The 17,500-nt window shown below is 46.5% G+C and overlaps 2 protein-coding genes across 2 annotated transcripts in view; both read left to right on the top strand.

The window, feature by feature from the left end:
* The window catches only part of rtn4rl2a (reticulon 4 receptor-like 2 a), a 9,813-nt gene extending 1,365 nt beyond the window's left edge, over window positions 1–8,448 (top strand). The window contains exons 2-4 of the mRNA XM_041232140.1: window positions 4,922–5,136; window positions 5,761–5,976; window positions 7,259–8,448. Of these exons, the coding sequence (XP_041088074.1) occupies window positions 4,922–5,136; window positions 5,761–5,976; window positions 7,259–8,125 (1,298 nt within the window). The 3' untranslated portion in view covers window positions 8,126–8,448. The remainder of the gene's footprint in view (window positions 1–4,921; window positions 5,137–5,760; window positions 5,977–7,258) is intronic.
* Window positions 1–17,500, top strand: part of LOC121302114 (hemicentin-2-like) — a 250,009-nt gene that overhangs the window by 127,646 nt on the left and 104,863 nt on the right. The window lies entirely within an intron of this gene.

Below are 17,500 nucleotides of genomic sequence, written 5' to 3'. Positions count from 1 at the left end.
CTGTATATTATAAAGACATTTCAGAGGGCTGGATCTCATCAATATCAGGGTCTAGTGCTGTATATTATAAAGACATTTCAGAGGGCTGGATCTCATCAATATCAGGGTCTAGTGCTGTATATTATAAAGACATTTCAGAGGGCTGGATCTCATCAATATCAGGGTCTAGTGCTGTATATTATAAAGACATTTCAGAGGGCTGGATCTCATCAATATCAGGGTCTAGTGCTGTATATTATAAAGACATTTCAGAGGGCTGGATCTCATCAATATCAGGGTCTAGTGCTGTATATTATAAAGACATTTCAGAGGGCTGGATCTCATCAATATCAGGGTCTAGTGCTGTATATTATAAAGACATTTCAGAGGGCTGGATCTCATCAATATCAGGGTCTAGTGCTGTATATTATAAAGACATTTCAGAGGGCTGGATCTCATCAATATCAGGGTCTAGTGCTGTATATTATAAAGACATTTCAGAGGGCTGGATCTCATCAATATCAGGGTCTAGTGCTGTATATTATAAAGACATTTCAGAGGGCTGGATCTCATCAATATCAGGGTCTAGTGCTGTATATTATAAAGACATTTCAGTGGCTGGATCACATCAATATCAGGGTCTAGTGCTGTATATTATAAAGACATTTCAGAGGGCTGGATCTCATCAGTATCAGGGTCTAGTGCTGTATATTATAAAGACATTTCAGAGGGCTGGATCTCATCAGTATCAGGGTCTAGTGCTGTATATTATAAAGACATTTCAGAGGGCTGGATTATCAGGGTCTAGTGCTGTGGAGACTTTTCAGAGGGGCTGGATCATCAATATCAGGGTCTAGTGCTGTATATTATAAAGACATTTCAGAGGGCAGGATCTCATCAATATCAGGGTCTAATGCTGTATATTATAAAGACATTTCAGAGGGCAGGATCTCATCAATATCAGGGTCTAGTGCTGTATATTATAAAGACATTTCAGAGGGCTGGGTCTCATCAATATCAGGGTCTAGTGTGTTTCTCCAATATAGTGTATAGAGAGGTGCTGATGTGAAGCAGACAGAGAGACTCTGTATAAAGTATGCAGATTGACAGGGACTCTATACATGTACAGTAGAGAGACAGAGAGAGTGGGAGATAGATACTCTTAACAGTGGATAGATCGATGCTCTATGTAATAGATAGATAGATAGATAGACAGACTGATAGATGCTATATGCAATAGATAGATAGATATATGCTCTATGCAATAGATAGACAGACTTCTATCTGGCGATATGCATGTTACGTGTATGGATCTATTTTATTATCACCTAATCTACGGATGCAACTATCATGTGAACTATCTAGCGAATCGCCAGATATCATCCGTCCGCAAGTCTATATATCTAATAGAGAGGAACGGTCTCATCTAGACTATCTCTCCGATGAGAATATATAGATAGATAGATAGATAGACAGATATATAGATAGATAGATAGCTGCTCTATACAGTAGGTAGAATACATTCAGTAGATTGATGGTCACTCTGGATCAGATTAGATGGACAGAGAGAGTAGGCAGGGTTCAGATTAGTAGATTGATTGTCTCTTAAGCAGATGCCGTCAGTAGATCAGTGATAGAGAGGCTGGGTGCAGCAGGGCTGGTGGGAGTTTCGTGTGTTAATGTGTTATTGTCAGCGTGTGCGTGTGCGTGTTGCGTGTGTTGTGATGTCAGTTGGCTTATTCTGGTTTCCAAACAGATTGCCTGGTGTCGGTGAATCATCTGTGGTGTGAATGAACGAGTGAGTGAGTGAGTGAAAAGAGGAAGGAACTAATGAATGAACTAATGAGTGAGAGAGAAGAAAAGAAAGAGAGGAACTCCTGCACCGTGTGGTGTAAAGGGATAAGTGAATGAATGAATCACTGAAAACTAGAAATCTTACTGCAGAACAGAACAACCGGGCTGTGTGAGTGACGACTCCCAGCCCGTATTTAGTTCTTAAAAAGGTGTTTTGCAAAGTGGGCTCGTCCCCACAATGTCATTTCTTCAGGAGTTACTGTCTTTGTGGGGACATTATCTCATATTTTGTCCCAAAATTAATAGTAATACCTGCCCCCCCCCCCCCCACACGCACACACACACACACAAACACACACACACCCACACACACACACAAACACACACACACACACACACACACACACACACACACACACACACACACGCACACACACACACAGCACACACACACACACACACACGACACACACACACACACACACACAGATACAATGCAATACACACACACACTGAGACACCCCCCCCCCCCTTGTCCAGTCTATTCACTGGCTCTGCTGAATTATAAATGACGTTCCCAGTTTCCGAGGGTTCAGTTTACCTCCTCGGTGTCACGAACGCTCCCTGACAGAGCTCTGAGTGACCAGCGCTTTCCATCCATCACGCTCCGAACACGACAGGATCCCTGCCAGCCAACGACGCCCCCTGCACAAAACTACCACAGGATTGAGACATCATTAAAAAAACTAGACATGAACATAATTCTGTGGAAATCAGACTCCTATTGCACAGCAGATCTGTAGTAATTTTTTGTTTATCCTGTACTTTGATTAGTAAAAGACACCCCTTTGATCTGGATCACACTTTGTCGGTCACACACTCAGGTCCCAATTATTCGACTCCTAGTCGAAAGCGGACTGGATCGCCACTGCGATTCCAGCTGGAGTCTGATTTGATTTAACACCTAGTCAAAGCAGGACTGTGATCACACGTGTGAGCCGGAGAGTCTGATTATTAAACTCCTAGTGAAAGCAGGACTGGATCACACTGCTGTGCAGCGGGAGTCTGATTATTAAACTCCTAGTGAAAGCAGGACTGGATCACACTGCTGTGCAGCGGGAGTCTGATTATTAAACTCCTAGTGAAAGCAGGACTGGATCACACTGCTGTGCAGCGGGAGTCTGATTATTAAACTCCTAGTGAAAGCAGGACTGGATCACACTGCTGTGCAGCGGGAGTCTGATTATTAAACTCCTAGTGAAAGCAGGACTGGATCACACTGCTGTGCAGCGGGAGTCTGATTATTAAACTCCTAGTGAAAGCAGGACTGGATCACACTGCTGTGCAGCGGGAGTCTGATTATTAAACTCCTAGTGAAAGCAGGACTGGATCACACTGCTGTGCAGCGGGAGTCTGATTATTAAACTCCTAGTGAAAGCAGGACTGGATCACACTGCTGTGCAGCGGGAGTCTGATTATTAAACTCCTAGTGAAAGCAGGACTGGATCACACTGCTGTGCAGCGGGAGTCTGATTATTTTCGTCCCTTATCTGCAATCTAGACGTGAATTGATAGGCAGATCTTGTATTATTATTATTATTATGATTTAGTGATTCAGCAATTTTTATCCAAAGTGACTTCCAGAGACCAGGGGGGGTGAACTCTGCATCATCAACAACCGCTGCTGCTGCAGAGTCTCTTCCAATAGGACCTCGTTTGTTTGGCGTCTCATGCGAAGGACGGAGCACAAGGAGGTTCAGTGACTTGCTCAGGGTCTCTCACACACACACAGAGAGTCAGGGGCTGCTGCAGAGTCTCTTCCAATAGGACCTCGTTTGTTTGGCGTCTCATCTGAAGGACGCAGCACAAGGAGGTTCAGTGGCTTGCTCAGGGTCTCACACACACACAGAGAGTCAGGGGCTGCTGCAGAGTCTCTTCCAATAGGACCTCGTTTGTTTGGCGTCTCATCTGAAGGACGCAGCACAAGGAGGTTCAGTGGCTTGCTCAGGGTCTCTCACACACACACAGTGAGTCAGGGGCTGCTGCAGAGTCTCTTCCAATAGGACCTCGTTTGTTTGGCGTCTCATCTGAAGGACGCAGCACAAGGAGGTTCAGTGGCTTGCTCAGGGTCTCTCACACACACACAGTGAGTCAGGGGCTGAGCTGGGATTTGAAGCTCCTGGTATTGAGTCCCCTTCTCTAAGCGCTGGATCAGCAAGTCTCTCTAAGGTTGATTTGTTCTTTGTTGCTCCGCTGCAGTTCTGCTTTTATTTTAAGCTCTGTCTATAAACAGCTTCTGTCTCCAGTGTGGCGTTGAGGAGTATTATGGGATGTGATTGATATTAAAATATTCAAAGAGGAGATTGTTGGTACTCTTGCCCTCTGCTCCCTCCGCTCTCTTTCCTCTCTCCTCTCTCTCTCTCTCTCTCTCTCTCTGACACCCGCCCCCTCTCTTATTTTGCTCCTCTCTCTCCTCTCCGCTCTCTCCACTCTCTCGCCCCCTCTTTCTTCTCTCACCCCCTCCCTGTCTCCCACTCTTTGTCTCTCCAGGCTCTCTCTGGCTCCTCCTCTGGGTCTCCTCGCTGAGTCCAGTCTCCTCTCTCACCCCTCTCTCCCTCCTCTCTCTCAAGGCTCTCTCTGGCTCCTCCTCTGGGTCTCCTCTCTCAGTCCAGTCTCCTCTCTCCCTCCTCTCTCTCCAGGCTTTCTCTGGCTCCTCCTCTGGGTCTCCTCTCTGAGTTCAGTCTCCTCTCTCACCCCTCTCTCCCTCCTCTCTCTCCAGGCTCTCTCTGGCTCCTCCTCTGGGTCTCCTCTCTCAGTCCAGTCTCCTCTGTCCCTCCTCTCTCTCCAGGCTCTCTCTGGCTCCTCCTGTGGGTCTCCTCTCTCAGTCCAGTCTCCTCTCTCCCTCCTCTCTCTCCAGGCTTTCTCTGGCTCCTCCTCTGGGTCTCCTCGCTCAGTCTCCTCTCTCCTCTCTCCCTCCTCTCTCTCCAGGCTCTCTCTGGCTCCTCCTCTGGGTCTCCTCGCTGAGTCCAGTCTCCTCTCTCACCCCTCTCTCCCTCCTCTCTCTCCAGGCTCTCTCTGGCTCCTCCTGTGGGTCTCCTCTCTCAGTCCAGTCTCCTTTCTCACCCCTCTCTCCCTCCTCTCTCTCCAGGCTCTCTCTGGCTCCTCCTCTGGGTCTCCTCTCTCAGTCCAGTCTCCTCCTGCCCTCGCCTGTGTATGTGCTACCCCTCTCCCATGACGGTCAGCTGCCAATCTCAGAACTTCTCCGCGGTCCCGGCGGGAATTCCCTTTCACAGCCAGAGGATTTTCCTCCAGAACAACCGGATCACGGAGGTCCGGGCTGAGTCGTTCGGGTTCGGCACGCAGGTACGAGGGAAGCTGATCCGATAGAAATTAAAACAACAGAACCCTCTGTAGAGAATGAACTCAACAATAAGACACACCTGAGTTTGTTACCTAGACACACTGGGGCTGATCAAGCTGGTAGTAAAACCTGGACTGGGTGACACTGCTGTGCAATAGGAGTCTGATTACCAGCCCTGCAATGTAATTCCAGTCCAGTCTAGTGATATTAAACTGCAGTTACAATGTAATTCCAGCCCAGTCTAGTGATATTAAACTACAGTTACAATGTAATTCCAGTCCAGTCTAGTGATATTAAACTGCAGTTACAATGTAATTCCAGCCCAGTCCAGTGATATTAAACTGCAGTTACAATGTAATTCCAGTCCAGTCTAGTGATATTAAACTGCAGTTACAATGTAATTCCAGTCCAGTCTAGTGATATTAAACTGCAGTTACAATGTAATTCCAGTCCAGTCTAGTGATATTAAACTGCAGTTACAATGTAATTCCAGTCCAGTCTAGTGATATTAAACTGCAGTTACAATGTAATTCCAGTCCAGTCCAGTGATATTAAACTGCAGTTACAATGTAATTCCAGTCCAGTCCAGTCTGTGCAGTCTGATATTAACTCGGTCCTCTCTCCAGGTCCTGTGGCTCCACTCCAACAACATCAGCTCCATCGAACCCGGGGCCTTCAGCGACCTGCACGACCTGGAGGAGCTGGACCTGGGGGACAACCCATCCCTTCGGACCCTGGACCAGGACACGTTCCGCGGGCTGGACAAGCAGGACAACCCGACGCGGCGTGGACAAGCTGCAGACTGTCTGCACATGGATCGGTGCTTCCAGCTGGGGACTCCTGCCGTGCAACTGTGTTCAGAAAACTGTACGTCAGGGAAATGGTCCTTGACCTGCAAGATAACCTGCTGCCACATACTCTGGAGAGGAGATACCTGAGAGAGAGGGGGGGGAAAGAGAGAGAGAGAGAGAGAGAGGGGAGGGAGAGAGAGAGAGACAGAGAGGCAGAGAAAGAGAGAGAGAGAGAGAGAGAGAGAGAGGGAAATAGAGAAGAGAGGAGAGAGAGAGGTGGAGGGTAAGAGAGAGAGAAATACAGAGAGAGCGAGATACACAGAGAGAGAGAGAGAGAGGAGGGAGAGAGATAGAGAGAGATAGAGGCAGGGCAGAAGAGATGAGAGACGGCAGAGATGAGACCAGGAGGAGAGAGAGAGGGAGAGAGAGAGAGAGAGAGAGAGAGAGAGAGAGAGTAGAGAGAGAGAGATACGAGAACTCTGGTAGAAGAGGGGGGGAGAGAGAGAGAGAGAGAGAGAGATACAGAGAGAGGAGATACACAGAGAGAGAGAGGAGAGGAGGGGGAGATAGAGAGAGAGAGAGAGACACAGAGAGAGAGAGAGAGAGAGGAGAGAGAGAGAGAGGAGGATACGCTAGAGAGGAGATACACCAGAGATAACAGAGAGAAGTAGATAGACACAGATAGAGAGGAGATAGAAGGTGAGAAAGATAGAGATAGAGTACAGAGAGAGAGAGAGAGAGAGAGAGAGAGAGAGAGAGTACAGAGAGAGAGATGGGGAGGAAGAGAGAATATATAGAGAGAAGAAACGAACCCAGAGGAGTAGAGAATGATATACAACACGAGAGAGAGAGGAGAGGAGTCGGACACGAGAGATAAGGAGAGGAGGAGTAGAAGTACCACAAATATAAAGATAAGATAGTAGGGGGGGTCCCCAAGAGAGTGTCCAGAGGATGGGGATATAGAAAGAGGATAGACTCAAGAGAGAGAGGAGAGGACAGGGGAGACAGAGAGACTCCAGAGAGCGAGGGGAGAGAGTATGGAATTAGACAGAGATAGACGAGAGAGAGAGAGAGGAGGGGAGAGGAGAGAGAGAGAGAGGTGAAGACGAGGACCTACGTGGATGACAGAGAGAGAGAGAGAGAGAGAGAGAGGAGAGGAGGGGGAGAGAGAGAGAGAGAGAGAGAGAAGAGAGGATACCAGAGGAGAGAGGCACCTATGCAGAGAGAGAGAGAGAGAGAAGTTACACTCCCAGAGAGAGAGGAAATACACTTCAGAGAGAGAGAGGGGAGATAGACTCCCAGAGAATTTAGATACTCTCCCACAGAGAGAGAGAGGAGAGACACTCACAGAGGACTCAATGCTCCCTTCCCTCTCCCTCTCTCTCAGGACGATCTCTTCGCTGACCTGGTCAACCTCACTCACCTCTTTCTCCACGGCAACCTGATCCGGGTCCTGTCGGAGAACGTGTTCCGCGGGCTGGTCAACCTGGACCGCCTGCTGCTCCACCAGAACCGGATCAGGCAGGTTCACCGACGCGCCTTCCGAGATCTGGGCCGGCTCACCATCCTCTTCCTCTTCAACAACTCGCTCTCCGAGCTGCCCGGCCCGCCCCTCTCCAGCCTCCGATCCCTGGAGTTCCTGCGCCTCAACGGGAACCCCTGGTCCTGCTCCTGCCAGGCCCGCCCGCTCTGGGAATGGTTCCGCAAGGTCCGAGTCTCCAGCTCCGAGCTGCTGTGCGCCGGACCCCAGGAGAGGAAGGGCCTGGACCTGCGCTTCCTGAGGGAGATAGACTTCGCGCGCTGCCCCCTGCAGGATGCCCCGAGCAAGACGGGCGCCTTCAGCTCAAAGTGGTGGTTCCCTAAGTCTGGCAAGAGCGGCCAGGCAGAAAAATTCAAAGGGCTGTTCGGGAGGAAAGGCCAGCAGACCAGCAGTCTGGATAACACAGCGGCCGGAGGAAAGGCCAAGAGTTACGGACCGGAACCCGAGTCCGCCCTCCCCAAACCAGGCCCCCAGGATTACTGGGAGAACTACGAGAACGAGGATTCGAGCTGGCGCTGCTCTGATTCGGACTGCCCGGGCGAGAAGGTGGAGGAGGAGGAGCGATCGAGAGGGGAGAGGAATCGTCCCAGATTCACCCTCCTCTCCTTCTCCCTCTCCCTCTCCCTCATGCTAGCCTTGCTCTCCGCAAGAAGCATCTAGAGACCCTCCCTCCTGTGTTTTTAAAAAAAAAAAAACGTTTATTTTGTTTTAAAAATCTTACCCTCTCCGCCTCGTCCCTTTTAGCTGTCTAAAAGCTCTTTTCTGTAGATCTCTAAACAGCTCTGAGGTGTTGAGATCTCTTTCCTATAGATCTCTATACAGCTCTGCAGTATTGAGAGGGGATATCTCTTTCCTATAGACCTCTATACAGCTCTGCAGTGTGGAGAGGGGAGATCTCTTTCCCATATACCTCTATACAGCTCTGCAGTGTTGAGAGTGGAGATCTCTTTCCTATAGACCTCTATACAGCTCTGCAGTGTTGAGAGTGGAGTTCTCTTTCCTATAGACCTCTATACAGCTCTGCAGTGTGGAGAGTGGGGTTCTCTTTCCTATACCGCTAGAGCGCTCTGCAGTGTGGAGAGGGGAGATCTCTTTCCTATACTACTATAGCGCTCTGCAGTGTTGAGTGGAGTTCTCTTTCCTATAGACCTCTATACAGCTCTGCAGTGTTGAGATATCTCTTTCCTATAGACCTCTATACAGCGCTGCAGTGTTGAGATCTCTTTCCTATAGACCTCTATACAGCTCTGCAGTGTTGACAGTGGATATATCTTTTCTGTAGACCTCTATACAGCTCTGCAGTGTTGAGAGTGGAGTTCTCTTTCCTATAGACCTCTATACAGCTCTGCAGTGTTGAGAGTGGAGATCTCTTTCCTATAGACCTCTATACAGCGCTGCAGTGTGGAGAGGGGAGATCTCTTTGCTATAGACCTCTATACAGCGCTGCAGTGTGGAGAGGGGAGATCTCTTTGCTATAGACCTCTATACAGCTCTGCAGTGTTGAGATCTCTTTGCTATAGACCTCTATACAGCTCTGCAGTGTTGAGAGTGGAGTTCTCTTTCCCATCCTAATAGAGTCACTCTGATAAACGCTGGACGCGTTTTCCGCGACGTTCTCTTTGTAAAGTGTGTAGAAAAAACGACATTTGTAATTTCTAACAAAAAATATTTATATATATATTTAAAAAAAAAAAAATCCTCTATGTGCTCTACAGTGTTCAAGATCTCTGTTGGTAAACAATGTTGAGTGAATCTCTTTTGCATCCGGATCCAGTCACACGCTTCTGTAGCGTTTTCCGCGCAACGTGCGCTTGGAATAGAAAAAAGCTTTTTTCTGCCAAACATGACAATTTAGATACATCATGTTCTTAGTTACAAGAAGATGGTAAATTTTTACTACTGCAGGCTCCTGGTGCAGCTCTCTGGGTGACGAAGGCATTGAAACGTTTCTCTGCTAACATGACTTTCTCTCTCAGTCTCTTCTGGTTTGGCGTTTCTGATCCAGTGCAGTTCTGGGATGACGAAGGCATTGAAACGTTTCTCTGCTAACTTGACTTTCTCTCTCAGTCTCTTCTGGTTTGGAGTTTCTGATCCAGTGCAGTTCTGGGTGACGAGGGCATTGAAACGTTTCTCTGCTAACTTGACTTTCTCTCTCAGTCTCTTCTGGGTTCATCAAAACCCTACAAATGTTCTGAAAACATTTTAAGACAAAAAAAATTTCATGTGTTTTAATTGAAACGTGTTTCATTTTGAAGTCGTGTTTGTTTGGCCCGGTGGTTTTTGGTTTCAAGTGCGTGCAAAATGATTATTGTTTCTTACCGTTGGTCTCAGTTTAGTGGACTGGTCCATTTCAGTGCAGTCAGAGGTGGGGGTAGGGGAGTTTGGACTAGTAATAATAATACTATGCACAATAACCATAGACCAATCACCCCCACTATACTAGCTTGAATGGACTGGCCCACACTTCTGTACTAAGAGAGTTTTTGTGTAATTTTGGAAGTTTATTTATTAATTTATTTATTCAGTTTTTAATTTATTTCCTAATATAATTGTAAGTATTTGAGCTCAGGAATTTAACAAATTCATAACATCCTAGTCTTAATAAATGACTGTATTGTACAAGGGGATCTGAGAGCCAGCTAATTCAATACAGTCTAGTCTAGTCTAACAGCACTGTGCTGTACTGGGGATCTGAGAGCCAGCTAATTCAATACAGTCTAGTCTAGTGTAACAGCACTGTGCTGTACTGGGGATCTGAGAGCAGCTAATTCAATACAGTCTAGTGTAGAGAACTCAGTGCTGTACTGGGGATCTGAGAGCCAGCTAATTCAATACAGTCTAGTCTAGTCTAACAGCACTGTGCTGTACTGGGGATCTGAGAGCCAGCTAATTCAATACAGTCTAGTCTAGTGTAACAGCACTGTGCTGTACTGGGGATCTGAGAGCCAGCTAATTCAATACAGTCTAGTCTAGTGTAACAGCACTGTGCTGTACTGGGGATCTGAGAGCCAGCTAATTCAATACAGTCTAATCTAGTCTAACAGCACTGTGCTGTACTGGGATCTGAGAGCCAGCTAATTCAATACAGTCTAGTGACAATCACTCACTTTGTATGTCAATTAAATGTGAATTTGTGTTTATATTCAAATCTTTGAATTCAGGATCAAGGGATTTGGGTTGGGGGAATGACTCCCGCCATATTAGTAAGGGTGACGGAGTTTGGAACGGCAGCCATCTTGGTAAGGGGACGGGGAAGTTCTGTGACCGTGCACAAGCAAGCAATTTGTCCTTACCAAGATGACAGCTAAAAACAATACTGACTTGTCAGAAAAGCATTCTGTGATATATATAATTTATGTATTCAAAAAAAACAAATGTTGTTGAAGAATAAACATGTTTTATTAAAAAATTATGAAAAATTGTTTGCGTCCTGTGTTCAAGATAAATCTTATAGTGTACAGTACCCATTATTAACGTAACCCCCTCCACTAAAACCGAGCGGATGATGGAGAAAAAGCGAATGTTTCTATAGGTAAAACGTTCTATACATTTCAGATATGTGCTGGAGCTGCCCTCTGACTTTTTAAAAATGTATTATTAATTAGTCATTCAGCAGTTGCTTTTATTCAAAGAGACTTGCAGAGACCAGGGGGGTGAACTCTGCATCATCAACAACCGCTGCTGCAGAGTCTCTTCCAATAGGACCTCGATTGTTTGGCGTCTCATCTGAAGGACGGAGCACAAGGAGGTTCAGTGACTTGCTCAGGGTCTCACACACCCACACAGTGAGTCAGGGGCTGCTGCAGAGTCTCTTCCAATAGGACCTCGTTTGTTTGGCGTCTCATCTGAAGGACGGAGCACAAGGAGGTTCAGTGGCTTGCTCAGGGTCTCTCACACACACACAGTGAGTCAGGGGCTGCTGCAGAGTCTCTTCCAATAGGACCTCGTTTTGTTTGGCGTCTCATCTGGAGGACGGCGCACAAGGAGGGTCAGTGCTTTGCTCCGGGTCTCTCACACACACACAGTGAGTCAGGGGCTGCTGCAGAGTCTCTTCCAATAGGACCTCGTTTGTTTGGCGTCTCATCCAAAGGATGGAGCACAAGGAGGTTCAGTGACTTGCTCAGGGTCTCTCACACACACACAGTGAGTCAGGGGCTGCTGCAGAGTCTCTTCCAATAGGACCTCGTTTGTTTGGCGTCTCATCTGAAGGACGGAGCACAAGGAGGTTCAGTGACTTGCTCCAAGTCTCTCACACACACACATTGAGTCAGGGGCTGCTGCAGAGTCTCTCCCAATAAGACCTCGTTTGTTTGGCGTCCCGTCTTCATTGGTTTAGTCTTCAATCGTCGAGGACGTGCACAAGGAGGTCTCAGTGACTTTTCTCATGTTCTATCCACATCCACACACATTATTGAGTGTCGTCGCTGCAGAGTCTCTCATCCATAGGACCACAGGCAACCCACAATACCCTCGTTTGTAAGTCATCTCATCCTGAAGTTTCACAGATGTTTCAACTAGAGGTCTCTCTCTGTGTCTTCCGTGTGAATTCAATGGCAAACGTCGCGACTAGTAGTCTTTCTCAGAGTCTTCAGTGTAATTTCAATGGCAAACGTTTCCACTAGAAGTCTCTCTCTGTGTCTTCAGTGTGAATTCAATGGCAAACGTTTCCACTAGAAGTCTCTCTCAGTGTCTTCAGTGTGAATTCAATGGCAAGCGTTTCCACTAGAAGTCTCTCTCAGTGTCTTCAGTGTGAATTCAATGGCAAACGTTTCCACTAGAAGTCTTTCTCAGTGTCTTCAGTGTGAATTCAATGGCAAACGTTTCCACTAGAAGTCTCTCTCAGTGTCTTCAGTGTGAATTCAATGGCAAACGTTTCCACTAGAAGTCTTTCTCAGCGTCTTCAGTGTGAATTCAATGGCAAACGTTTCCACTAGAAGTCTTTCTCAGTGTCTTCAGTGTGAATTCAATGGCAAACGTTTCCACTAGAAGTCTTTCTCAGCGTCTTCAGTGTGAATTCAATGGCAAACGTTTCCACTAGAAGTCTTTCTCAGAGTCTTCAGTGTAAATTCAATGGCAAACGTTTCCACTAGAAGTCTTTCTCAGGGTCTTCAGTGTGAATTCAATGGCAAACGTTTCCACTAGAAGTCTTTCTCAGTGTCTTCAGTGTGAATTCAATGGCAAACGTTTCCACTAGAAGTCTTTCTCAGTGTCTTCAGTGTGAATTCAATGGCAAACGTTTCCACTAGAAGTCTTTCTCAGTGTCTTCAGTGTGAATTCAATTGCAAGCGTTTCCACTAGAAGTCTTTCTCAGTGTCTTCAGTGTGAATTCAATGGCAAACGTTTCCACTAGAAGTCTTTCTCAGTGTCTTCAGTGTGAATTCAATGGCAAACGTTTCCACTAGAAGTCTTTCTCAGTGTCTTCTTCAGTGTAAATTCAATGACAAAAACCTTTCCACTAGAAGTCTTTCTCAGCGTCTTCAGTGTAAATTCAAAAAACCAAATAACTGTGACCTTAAATACCTAGTAAAACACATCACACTATTAATCTACACATTCCACTCCGATCGCTATTATATCTAGCGATAAATATAGCCTTACTAATTCTGACAGCGTCATTCATCATAGATTTCATAAAGGAACACTCGGAGACTTCCAGAACCAATTGCGTTTGTGTCGTCAGTGTGCGTCATGCAAAGTTAAAAAAAAACTATTTGAAGTGCGACGAGAGCTTTGCCAGACCTCTCTGTGCTTTACAATGCTTCCCTGTGCTTTACCAGACCTCCTCTGGTGCTTTACAATGCTTCCCTATGATTTACCAGACCTCTCTGTGCTTTACAATGCTTCACTGTGCTTTAACCAGACCCCTCTGTGCCTTACAATGCTTCCCTATGCTTTCAACAGACCTCTCTGTGCTTTACAATGCTTCCCTATGCTTTACCAGACCTCTCTGTGCTTTACAATGCTTCCCTATGCTTTACCAGGACCTCTCTGTGCTTTAGAATGCTTCCCTATGCTTTACCAGACCTCTCTGTGCTTTACAATGCTTCCCTATGCTTTACCAGACCTATCTGTTCTTTACAATGCTTCCCTATGCTTTACCAGACCTCTCTGTGCTTTACAATGCTTGCCTATGCTTTACCATACCTTTCTGTGTTTTACAATGCTTCCCTATGCTTTACCATGCCTCTCTGTGCTTTACAATGCTTCCCTATGCTTTACCAGAGCCTCTCTGTGCTTTACAATGCTTCCCGATGCTTCACCAGACCTCTCTGTGCTTAACAATGCGTCCCTATGCTTTACCAGACCTCTCTGTGCTTGACAATGCTTCCCTATGCTTTACCAGACCTCTCTGTGCTTTACAAAGCTTCCCTATGCTTTACCAGACCTCTCTGTGTTTTACAATGCTTCCCTATGCTTTACCAGACCTCTCTGTGTTTTACAATGCTTCCCTATGCTTTACCAGACCTCTCTGTGCTTTACAATGCTTCCCTGTGCTTTATCAGACCTCTCTGTGCTTTACAATGCTTGCCTGTGCTTTACCAGACCTCTCTGTGCTTTACAATGCTTTCCTGTGCTTTACCACACCTCTCTGTGCTTTACAATGCTTCCATGTGCTTTACCAGACCTCTCTGTGCTTTACAATGCTTCCCTTGTGCTTTACCACACCGCTCTGTGCTTTACAATGCGTTCCAAGGCCTTTACCAGACCTCTCTGTGCTTTACAATGCTTGCCTATGCTTTACCATACCTCTCTGTGCTTTACAATGCTTCCCTATGCTTTACCAGACCTCTCTGTGCTTTACAATGCTTCCCTGTGCTTTACAAGACCTCTCTGTGCTTTACAATGCTTCCCTGTGCTTTACCAGACCTCTCTGTGCTTTACAATGCTTCCCTATGTTTTACCAGACCTCTCTGTGCTTTACAATGCTTCCCTGTGCTTTACCAGACCTCTCTGTGCTTTACAATGCTTCCCCATGCTTTACCAGACCTCTATGTGCTTTACAATCCTTCCCTATGCTTTACCATCTTTCTCTGTGCTTTACAATGCTTCCCTATGCTTTACCAGACCTCTCTGTGCTTTACAATGCTTCCCTGTGCTTTACCAGACCTCTCTGTGCTTTACAATGCTTCCCTGTGCTTTACCAGAACCTCTCTGTGCTTTACAATGCTTCCCTGTGCTTTACCAGACCTCTCTGTGCTTTACAATGCTTCCCTGTGCTTTACCAGACCTCTCTGTGCTTTACAATGCTTCCCTATGCTTTACCAGACCTCTCTGTGCTTTACAATGCTTCCCTATGCTTTACCAGACCTCTCTGTTCTTTACAATGCTTCCCTATGCTTTACCATACCTCTCTGTGCTTTACAATGCTTCCCTATGCTTTACCAGACCTCTCTGTGCTTTACAATGCTTCCCTATGCTTTACCAGACCTCTCTGTGCTTTACAATGCTTCCCTGTGCTTTACCAGACCTCTCTGTGCTTTACAATGCTTCCCTATGCTTTACCAGACCTCTCTGTGCTTTACAATGCTTCCCTGTGCTTTACCAGACCTCTCTGTGCTTTACAATGCTTCCCTGTGCTTTACCAGACCTCTCTGTGCTTTACAATGCTTCCCTGTGCTTTACCACTGTCCCTCTCTCTGTGCTTTACAATGCTTCCATGTGCTTTACCAGACCTCTCTGTGCTTTACAACGCTTCCCTATGCTTTACCAGACCTCTCTGTGCTTTACAATGCTTCCCTATGCTTTACCAGACCTCTCTGTGCTTTACAATGCTTCCCTGTGCTTTACCAGACCTCTCTGTGCTTTACAATGCTTCCCTATGCTTTACCAGACCTCTCTGTGCTTTACAATGCTTCCCTGTGCTTTACCAGAAACCTCTCTGTGCTTTACAATGCTTCCCTATGCTTTACCAGACCTCTCTGTGCTTTACAATGCTTCCCTGTGCTTTACCAGACCTCTCTGTGCTTTACAATGCTTCCCTATGCTTTACCAGACCTCTCTGTGCTTTACAATGCTTCCTATGCTTTACAGCTACAGACCTCTCTGTGCTGGTTACAATGCTTCCCATGCTTTAAACCAGACCTCTCTGTCTTTACAATGGCTTGCACTATGCTTTCCACACCTCTCTGGCTGCTTTCCACAAAAAATGCTTCCCTGTGCTTTAACTGTGGGGACACTTTTATAAGGGTGAGTTTAACCCAATGTATTTTTTTTTTTTTTTTAAATATATGTTTAATATTACTGTGCAAATTTACCGAGGATATCGTTTATAACTCTCAGAATTCATTCTCCTGAGTTTTCAAATTCTCACTTTTGTCTCCAGAGCGATGGTTATCTTTTTTTTTTCATGTCGTGATGTCATGAAGGAGCAGATGGCTCTGATTAAAAAGCCTCTTTCAGTCACTCATGCTGCAGATTGAGGGAGGCCTTTTCAACCAAAAACATAAAGACGCTCTTATAATTAATGTGGGGCCCCAATTAACCATGACGCATCTGCGTCTAACACTGGTGTGTAGTGAACTCTCTGTGTTTGTGTGTGTTTGTGTGTGTGTGTGTGTGTGTGTTGGTGTCAGTCACACACTGCTGAACACACACTGAGTGTGTCACACTCTCTCTGTTTGAGAGACAATCAACACGCGCTTTGTGTGTCCATGTGTTTGTCTGTGTGTGTTTCTTTGTGTGTGTTTCTGGTGTGACTGTGTGTCTGTGTGTGTGTGCCTCTGTGTGTGTGTATCTCGCTGTGTGTGTGTATGTGTCTCTGCATGTCTGTTGAGGTGCCAGTGACGTGTAACTTCTGGTAGTCACACTTGTGCACACCTCTGTAAGGTGTGCCTCTGCAAGTGTGTGGTATCCTAACGCTCTGTGTGTAACAATGATGTCTCCTGGCATCACTGTTAGTGTTTGCTCGTAACGTCGAGACAACTTGACGATGTAGGCGGTGAGAACACTGTGGTGTCTAATTCGAGACGCAACCAACCTCACTAGACAATGCACGCTGCCCCTGATCGACAGACCAGCAGCTAACATCGCCCACAGTGTACGACAAGCTGAATTGCAGACCCGTCCCTGTGTTCTCATGGAAGACTTATGAAGTACTTCCCCTCGGCTCTTTTTTTTGAACTTTATACTCCCGCCTCCTCCCCTTCTTTTTTTTTGCTTTTGGTGAACGCAGTGTACCTTCTGAATACTTCATGAGGGAGCCTCTGGAGAGGGGAATCTGATACACCCCACCACTGAAAACTCTGACACACACACACTGAGACACGCACACACTGGACACACACACACACACACTGAGACACACATCACCACGCACGCAACACACACACACACCACACTGATCACTCCTCACACAGTGAGACACACGACACACGCACACACACACACACTGAGACACACACTGAGACACACACACACCCAGACACACACACAAACAAACACACAGACACACTCACACACACACACACCACACACTGAGACACACACACACAACAACAACACACACAAAAACACACACACACACACACACACACACACCACACACACACACACACACACACACACACACACACAACACACACACACACCACACACACACACACACACACAGACACAGATACACACACGGGTCTAAATTCGCACATGTGTGTATGACTGCACAGATAACGCACAGCACACACACACACCACACACACACACACACACACACACACACTGAGACACAGATACGCGCACACACTACACACACACACACACACACACACTGAGACACACACACACACACACACACACACATACACACACACACACATACACACACACACACACTGAGACACAGACACACACTGAGACACAGAGAATCTGGGCAGAAATGAAAGCTCCTCGATTCCCTGTTGAAATGTCAGCTTGAAACAAGACTGGTGGATGGCTCTTTAAGTTTCAATGCTTCTTCATCAGACTCCTACTCACTTGCACACACACACCCTCAGTGACACACGCACACAGACAGAGAGAAAGCGAGTCTCTGAAGAAACT

Source organism: Polyodon spathula, chromosome 29, assembly GCF_017654505.1.
Source record: "Polyodon spathula isolate WHYD16114869_AA chromosome 29, ASM1765450v1, whole genome shotgun sequence".
Classification (NCBI taxonomy): domain Eukaryota; kingdom Metazoa; phylum Chordata; class Actinopteri; order Acipenseriformes; family Polyodontidae; genus Polyodon; species Polyodon spathula.
Note: the sequence above shows the minus strand (reverse complement) of the source record. Positions and strands in the feature narration are given on the sequence as shown.